This window comes from Plectropomus leopardus, chromosome 5 (assembly GCF_026936395.1).
Source record: "Plectropomus leopardus strain MGB_pleo_1.0 chromosome 5, ASM2693639v1, whole genome shotgun sequence".
Lineage (NCBI taxonomy): Eukaryota > Metazoa > Chordata > Actinopteri > Perciformes > Serranidae > Plectropomus > Plectropomus leopardus.
In genome coordinates this window covers 16,534,605-16,543,462 of record NC_142180.1, presented here as the reverse complement: position 1 = coordinate 16,543,462, position 8,858 = coordinate 16,534,605, and the positions used below count along the sequence as shown (strand labels likewise).

General features: G+C 37.8%; 1 protein-coding gene across 2 annotated transcripts; it reads left to right on the top strand.

Annotated features, from left to right (window-relative positions):
• The first annotated feature begins 1,625 nt into the window (after nt 1-1,625).
• LOC121941307 (mediator of RNA polymerase II transcription subunit 26) lies at nt 1,626-7,344 on the top strand. Of its 2 annotated transcripts, none has more exons than XM_042484075.2 (3): nt 1,626-1,984; nt 4,265-4,339; nt 4,443-7,344. In XM_042484075.2, the coding sequence occupies exons 1-3, from the start codon at nt 1,913-1,915 to the stop codon at nt 6,009-6,011; spliced, it is 1,716 nt and encodes a 571-aa protein (XP_042340009.2). In that variant the 5' UTR covers nt 1,626-1,912; the 3' UTR covers nt 6,012-7,344. The 2 variants fall into 2 exon arrangements, with proteins under 2 accessions (XP_042340009.2, XP_042340008.2); XM_042484074.2 differs by having other exon boundaries at nt 4,262-4,339.
• Nucleotides 7,345-8,858: the final 1,514 nt, after the last annotated feature.

Sequence of the window (8,858 nt, the reverse complement as noted above, 5' to 3'; positions counted from 1 at the left end):
GCAGTGTCTGTTAATTGACTTAAATAGTTGAGACTGTATCATGATATGAAGGATGCATGATAAGTAAAACAGGTATTCGCCATGACGTGACTGATACACATTACAGGTTTGTTTTGTCACTCATTGTGAGATGATGGCATGATACTTCTTCCTAATATTACATCATACACACTACATCCACACTACACACTAATTGCACCATACAGTTTTTGCACTTACTATCAAAGAAATGATCACACTTCATGTCTATAACTTCACTCGCTATGACTTAAAAATGCCACTGACAAATGTAACAAATGAAAGAAAAATGGTTTAAGTTTCCTTATAGCAAAAAGGTTCTCGCTTTGAATCCATTGGCAGATATAATGTAATGTGTGAATGGAAGTTAAGTTTCTATGTGTTGACTGGAACCAACAGGGAACCAGTATTTGAAGTCATAGGAGGCTGGCCTTGTCTTGTCAAGTGACAATGTAAGAAAAAAGCAATGGATAGGGAATTGAAAGACAAAGCATGAAAACATACATCAAGAAAAAGAAGAAGAAAAAAACACAGTTTAGTAATACATTAAAATACATGGACAACAGAGTAAACCTATGTTAAAGGTGAGATAGTGGTAACATAGCGCCAAATTTTATTTAAAACATGACAAACAATGTTTTATTGAATTTTTACATTTTAATTTGCAGATAATTATTAATTATTTCATTATTTTAGGTAAATTTATATGGGGGTATGTTTATCTTTATAGAAATATAAGTCGTAACCAAATATCTTTAAAGAAAAGAAAAGAAAATTGGGGACGCAGCATTTGTCGCTTACATCCCAGAGCTTTGGAACCAACTGCCTGTAGATATCAGAGAAGCCACCTCACTAAATCTTTTTTAAAAGAAAACTAAAAACTAAACTCTTCACTTTAGCCTTTATATAGCTCTAACTTACACACTGCTACACCTCTTAAAAATGTTGTATTTTCCTTAATTGTGTGCATTTTATACCCTCTATTTTTAGCTTTATTTTTATTAATATTATCTTAATGGGTTGGTTTTCCATCTTATGTTATGCATTCTGTGCATTCTATTTTTATCCCTTTTTTTAACCTTACTTTTATTATTCTTATTATTATTGTTTTTATTATCAGGGGGTTTTACCCATGTGAAGATGCATTCCATGTATTCTATTCTGATCTTATCTTATTTTTCATGCAGGTTTTATTATGTCTTCATGTCTTCTGTCTTTTCATGCAAAGCACTTGGTGCATATAATTTATTTTGTTGTAAAGCACGTTGGGCTGCATTTCTTGCAGGAAAGGTGCTATACAAATAAAGTTTATCATTATTTAAAGGTTTTGCATTGATATTGTTTAAACTATGGAGAAGGGATGGGTATCTTAAACCAAATATCTTTAAAGAAAAGGTTTTGCATAACACTTTTTAACTGCTTTATTTTATCCATGAGGGTCTTTCAAAAACCTATCTACAAAAGAAATAAATAAAACATATTAATCAATCAAAAAATAACTCTGAGGAACCTTTCTGTGCAGACAACATTATTGTCTAATTTAACACATCTTCCAGAGAACAATGTCGCTCACGTGAACAATTGATTACGTAAAATTCTCCCATCATGCTCTGCGCGAGCGCTTCACAAAAAGCCCGATGACAAGACCGAGGAGGAGGAGGCTACCAGCCGAGGGGGGTAGCCGATTCCCGGAGAGGATTTTCTGTGCTCGTCGTCCGAATTATTAAATCGTGACGGCGGCGAATAAAAACAAAAACTAAAGCATCATAAAACATGGTGCTGACCCTCGGAGCAGATCTTCCGTCGGGCCTGTGAGTGTCGGCCGGTTCCCCCCGCCGCCTCTTCGGGGGATTCTGCTGTCTGAGTCCGTCCTGACCCGCGACACCGCCAGGCGATGACAGCGGCTACAGCCACTCCGCAGGTGATGAGAGACCGGCTGCTACAGGCCATCGACGGCCAGAGCAATGTGAGTATCACCGCTAGTTCCCAAAGGACGAACCGAGCGTGGAAAAGCAGACAACGAGGCCGAGTCGACTCAAAGTGGTCTCAGTCAGTGTATGGCGAGTTATTATTTACTTGCTAATTAGCTGCTAACATCACTACTTAGCTAAAGTAACTACTGCCAGGCATTCCTGCGCCCAGCTCACTGACTTCTGCCGGCTAATGTTGATGTAGCCAAGTTAGCTTATTTGTGTGCATTAAAACGCTTCCGGACTGGAGACTTGCTAAACTGAGCTACCAGGTTTGAAGTGTAAATCTGGAGGTAAGTGCCCTTTAGTGACAGACACGTAGATTAAGTGGGGTTTCACTAAGATCAGGGTTTTACAGAGATTAAATTGTCATCCCTGCCCTTACCTTAATGCAGCTGATGAGATCACAGCACTTTTTCTGGCAAGATCCATAGTACAGTCAATCTGGACAGCATCTGATAAAACTTTAACATTGTGGTAATGTTAAAAACTTTTGTGGGGTGCAGTTATTGCCAGTCATTGAAAAGTAGGGCTGTACCTGACTCAGATTATGCTTTATGCTAGTCAAATCAGATTTGCCAGTTCAATATGAACATTCGACAATTTAATTGTTTTCAATAGGAAATTTTCAAATATTAATGGGCTCAGTGGGACATTCAGTGTGACAGCAGCATTCCTGTAGTATAATAAACAAGCTACCATTGCTAACAACAGATCACATATGTGCAGCTTTTTTTTGTCAACTAAATATCAAACAAAAGCCAGAGACTGTATCATATCAAGTTGCTGTGAGCTGTAAATTGAGTATCCCTTCACCTTAAGGTGCAATCTCCTCTTCTCCATGTCCACAACTGCTTGTACCAAAGAGTAACATAGAAGTCAAGAGCACTTACTCCACAGCAAAATCTGGGGACCAAAATGTACCCACATACACGGTGCACAGTACACTGACTAGCAAAACAAATAAAAAAGTAAAAGACTGCTCGATTTGAGGCAGTCTCAGATGACTGAGGGTCACAGACTGATAATTTGAATCTCTGACTTTCAAGGGGCAGTACTTTCAATTCCTTTGAAATCTCATAAACTGGATTAACCTAGAGTTGTTAATTGCTAACTTGGAGTAATTCAAGTATGACCTTTTGTGATATAACGTGTACTGCACTACTGTGTTCAGGTTTAGGTGCATATCTTCAGTGTCCTTTTGAACATACAGACACTCTCAGCTGGTGTTACAGCCGGCTTATATTAAGTCCTTCAGGTTTCAAGTTTATTTCGTATATATAGTACTTTATAAAGCAAACCAGGTTTTGCACCAAAGTGCTTAACAAAGACATGCATATGTACTGTATAGGGTGATAGGAAATGCCTAATTTTGGAGATGGCTCTGAGTTGGAAGAAGCTGGACGTGACAACGGAATTTACCTGTCTTTTAAAACTCAGATCACCATCAAATAAAACACCCAGGTTCTTTGCATGTGGTCTAATATAGGTGGTCTGTATCATGATATATATATTATAAAAATGTCCCTTTTGGGGCTAAACCAGAAAAATAAACCCCTGTCAAATCTTGGTTCTTAATTGCATCAGTGCAGAAACCCTAAAAAAAAGTCATTAGCAGTATTGCCATAAAGCAGTCCTCATTGGTTTTCATCAATGTTTATGTGGTCCTTCTGTACCTGTACCTTCTGTACTTCTGTATTTAGGGGTTGCTAGCACAGTGAAATCTCTGATAGTGGACCAATATATATATATATATATATATATATATATATATATATATATATATATATATATATATATATATATATATATATATATATATATATATATATATATATATATATATATATATATATATATATAAAAACATATCACCCAATCTTGACCAAGGTGGAGCACGCCTAGATTTAAGCGAATGGGCCGCGATTGGCCAGCACTGTTCTTGATCTTTCTTTCAGATCTGACTACTTCTCTTGTGGGATAAAATGGTACATTTGCATGCAGTCTCAGTTTGTCATATTGAGCCTGAAACCAGTTGGAGTACAAAGTGTCCTCACATACAGGTGCACATTTGAAAGTCTATTCAAATGATGCCTTGACCTTTTAAGAGCCCCTCTGTCTCTCTCTGTTCCTTCCATACTGGGCCTGTAAGGTTCTGAATGACTAATTGCAACATCTACATACAAACAGTTATACTTAGATGCTGTTGTTGTAATGCTGACAACACAATTGATGTTTCAGGATTTTGATTTATAAACCTTTGTGTCTTTCAGCAGATATGCAACATGGTGGTGGTTATGGAGGTGATCTCCTTTTTGGAGAAATATCCTATCACCAAAGAGGCACTGGAGGTGAGTTACGTTCAGACCTACAGTATGTGAATTCAAAATAAAATGCAGTTGAATTCCAGTCAAATCATAGCTGCTGTTAAACACCGATCTTATTTTCTTAAAGGAAACCCGTCTTGGCAAGCTCATCAACGATATCCGTAAGAAAACCAAGAATGAGGACCTTGCAAAAAGGGCCAAGAAGCTCCTGCGGAACTGGCAGAAGCTAATTGAGCCAGGAAAGGGTGAGGTGTTGTCCAAAGGACACACTGGTGCATCATGGTCTTCCAATGGAGGTGCTCATCCCTGTATCTCAGCTCCAGCTGCCACCACACCATCAGGTAAAACAGGTCCAGAGTTGAAGAACAGAAATGACTTCAACAACTGCTACTCTCCGAGGATGGAGAAACCAAGCAACAGGAAACGAAAGGGTGACCAGAAGGAAGTCCAGCTCCTGCCAGCCAAGATATCCAAAACAACTCTTAATGATAAAATTCAAAACTCCAAACAGCTGCCAACCAATGGAACTGGTGGTAGCTCTGAAATTTTTACAGATAATCGCGCACATCAGCCTTTAGATGGGGAGATTTCTGAGCCTTTGGACAACGACAGACTAAATAAAATCCCAGTCAATGCTGTAAAACCTCATCCAAGTGCCCCGGGATACATCAAGCCTCTTAGCACCTCTTCTATGCTAAAAGCATCAGTTCAGCAGCAGCAAGCCAGACAGGAGCAAGCTGTCTCTGGGGGGCAGTGTCGACCCAGAAGCCCACGCTGTTCCTTGCACAGTCCTCAAACTCCAAAGCAGGAAGCTGGTGTCAAACAAACTGCATCACAAGCACAGGGTCTCTCTACCCCCAGTGTGAGGCCTGGGTCGGTGGACACCTCCGGCCTGGGGTCTTCCACTCAGCATTTCAATGGTTGTGTTCAGGGTTTGCACACAGACACGTCAGACTTGGATTCTCATAGCAGGCCTTGCAGTATGTCTCTTTACAAGTCATATGCCTCCTCCTGCAGTGATGTGGTCACATTGGAAGATGGTGCTGTTAGCAATACAGAGAAAAGGAAAAGACAGAAATACAGGCCTAAGGACCATGTGGAAAATTTAGATGGACAGACTGTAGAAGATGGCACAAAACCAGTCAGGTTAAAAGACAGGAAACTGACTTTTGACCCTGTAACAGGACAGATCAAATCCTCCTTTCATAAGGAGCATTGCCAGGAAGGGGAAGTCAGATTGGGCCACAGGCCTGAATCTCAGTGGTCAGAACAACAGAAGCAGAATCCACCGGTTCCTCCCAGTCCCTTCCAGCAGACAGACTGGAAAGAGCTGTCGAGGAGTGAAATCATCCAATCGTACCTTAGCCAGCAAAGCAACGCACTGACATCGTCGGGCGCCCACACTCCTGGTGCACACTTTTTCATGACAGAGTTCTTGAAAAAAGAGGAACACCGAAGTACAGATGTCAAGAAAACGCACGTGTTGGCTCCAGAACTCCCAGCCAGTGATTTACCGGGGATTAGCAGAGAGGTCATCAATGAAGACCTGAACAGATTACACACACAACAGTGGTCTGGGGTTAACGGTTGCTACGACACAAAGGGTACTTGGTATGACTGGACGGAGTGCATCTCCTTAGATCCGCATGGAGATGAGAGCCGGTTGAACATACTGCCGTACGTCTGTCTGGATTGAAACTGATGTCAGGTTTCTGAATTGGAAGTTGCAGGCTGCCTTCATCTTAAAGCAGAGCAACTCTGCATGTGTGAAGGCACTTTATCTAAGTGTAAGCTGCTGTTTTGCACCTTTGGTGAAAATGGAGTCAACGTGCTGCCTGCTTGAGTGTGTGTGGAGCACAGGGGGTGTGTAATCAGTGTTTTTATGAAATTTTTGAACATTGAAGACAGCAAGGAAAGACGCTATGCATTATCTGAAATTGTTTGTGTTCAGTAAATGTACAGATGAGTTCTCAATACCTGCCATTCTTTGTATGGGAAAAGACATTTTGTCTTATGTTGTCCACATGCCTCGTGGATGTGGCTTTTCTGCATTCATACACATTTATTCCACAGTGCAGTATTTTTTTTTTCCTTTTAAAAAAAAAAAAGTGATTATATCAGCTTTATCACCTTTAAATAGAGTGATGAGCTACATAATTTTGATGGGATTTGTTCATGCATCTTTAACAAGGCTGTTAAAATGTAATTTAATGCTATTTTCAAGTAACCACCATCATTAGCATTGGCATTAATGATCACTTGCTGTGAAACAGATTCATAAACAGCTGTTGCTTCATTTCACAACTGTCTTGTGCATTTCGCAGAAATAATAACTGACAAATCAGCTTTAAAACATTTGAATACGTCTCTTGTGTTGTGAGGTTTGACTGCTGTTAAATAAAGTGACCTGAAACTGCCAGATGTGACTGCAGTTTGGGGTGAGAGAAAGAAAGGCTTGTATTGGGGTTGACAATGTACACTGAATAAGAAATGTGGCTGTCATGTACAATATTTATTTACATTTTCATTTTAAGATTTATATACATGTTCCGACCACTAAATAATTTGTTACATTTCTTTATTCAGAATTAGTTCAGTGATGCAACAGCGACAGTCCAACCTTTTCCTGCTGATACACCAGCCTACCTTACACAGGAAAACTCTCCAAAATGAAACATTTTGATAATGTGAACTAGTTTATTTTATACTTGCCTTTTCCCTTTACTGTGTATTTAGGCTGTAAAATATGAATTGAAATGGCAGAGCAGATTATGCTACAAGCTTGCATCTTTGTACTGTCAGGAAGAACTGAGATTTAAATTGACATGCTGGATAAAGTACTTAATATCATTCCTTTAGATATTGTTTGCCTTATGGAAACCTGTGTTTTCCCTAAAGACAGAGCCTTAGTGAATGTACAGAAATTAGCCTTTTGTGTTCAGTGGAATGCAGAAGAGAACATATTTGCTACTTTGTCCTTTAAGTGGACATGTTGATATGTGTTAATAAAAAAAATGAAGGAATTGTGATTGTCTTCTCTTTAAATGTTCTATACTGGCTTCTTGCAAGTACTCATATTGATTTTAATGGAAAATGAATTCTGACAGTGCAGCACTTGTGTTGGCATCACTTTGAAGTGAATTTTGATTGTCAGAATACTCTGAATTGTCGTTACATGTGAGAAAACGGAACTATTCCTGATACAAGATTTGATATTTTTCCTCTGTAACTGCACTTGGCTTTGATTCAGTTAATCGTGTAGTTCAATAGAGAAATGATTGGCAGTTATAACTGATTTGTTCTTATTTTTCAAGCAAGCTTATTGCTTGCAAAACATTTTCCACATCTCAATTATGAATATTTGCTGCCTTTCTTTGTACGGTCAGTGGTCTTATTTGATGATAAACTCCTAATCTTTGGGTTCTGTACTGTTCATACAAATCAAGCAATTTGACATTGGGAAAATTGTTCTGAGGATAATTTCAATACCGAAGATCAAATAAAAAGCAAATAGAAAAAATAAAATTAAAATAATAAAAAGATGACCTCACATTACTCAAGTCAAAACAATGGGTTGATGATTTAAAAGAAGTCAGTGATTCTGCAAGTTAAATCGAACAATTAAAATAATATAAAAAGGAAAGAAAAGAACGAAAATGACAACATGAGAAGATAATTGACAAAAATATTAATCAAATAAGAAATGCTAAAAATAAAACAGTCAGCTACAATTGAAAAAAACAAACTAAAAAGATAAGGTGTAAGATGAATTTGAAAAAAACATCACTTAGTCTGTATCCTTATGATTATGTATATTAACAAAATGGCGAAGTAAAAAAAAAATCAGGAAAGGGATATTTAGAATTTTTAAAAATGCTGGAGCTTTTTGAAAATGCGAAAATTTGATAGTTATTTATTTTGGCTATTTATTCATATTATTAGTTATTTCATGATGTGTTTCTGTTTGTTTAATTCTAAACACTTAGGTGTTTTCATCTATATTGGTGAATTTATAGGTTGAATCACTATTAATAAAACTAGAGCAATACCGATATATTCAAATTCCCAAATCATGCATTTTAACCCTTAGAGACAGTTGTAATATTACGCACACTCTGTCGCTCTGCCTGCAAAATGCGCTTTTCAAATTCAAGCTTGAAAAAAATATGACACATTAACATGAGTTTCTACTTTCAATAAGTTTATTTTTTTAACCAACATCAGTCCTAATCATAAATACCAAGTACAATTTCAACCCTTTAAATGGCAGTTTTTGTCATGATGCTGCTATGCTTTAGATGAATGACTATACTACATGCAAAGTAGATTTAAAAAAAAAAAAAATTATCACAGCCTAAGATATGTCAATGATTAGCAGCAACATTGATTGTGACACTGCACCTAGTGGAAATTTCTCCATATGCCACATGTGGTAAAAAATGATGTTATCAGGTGGAAAATAGTAAAAAATTGCAAATTCCGAGACAAAATCCCAGAATGATACCCAGCAATATTGCAACACATGTTTTGGTGACTGTGGGAT

Bases quoted from the DNA above. Each gene is read 5' to 3' on its own strand.
- LOC121941307 (XM_042484074.2), top strand. From the start codon at position 1,913: ATGACAGCGGCTACAGCCACTCCGCAGGTGATGAGAGACCGGCTGCTA. The intron at 1,985-4,261 runs GTGAGTATCACC...TGTGTCTTTCAG, and splicing joins CCATCGACGGCCAGAGCAAT to CAGATATGCAACATGGTGGT. The intron at 4,340-4,442 runs GTGAGTTACGTT...ATTTTCTTAAAG, and splicing joins TCACCAAAGAGGCACTGGAG to GAAACCCGTCTTGGCAAGCT.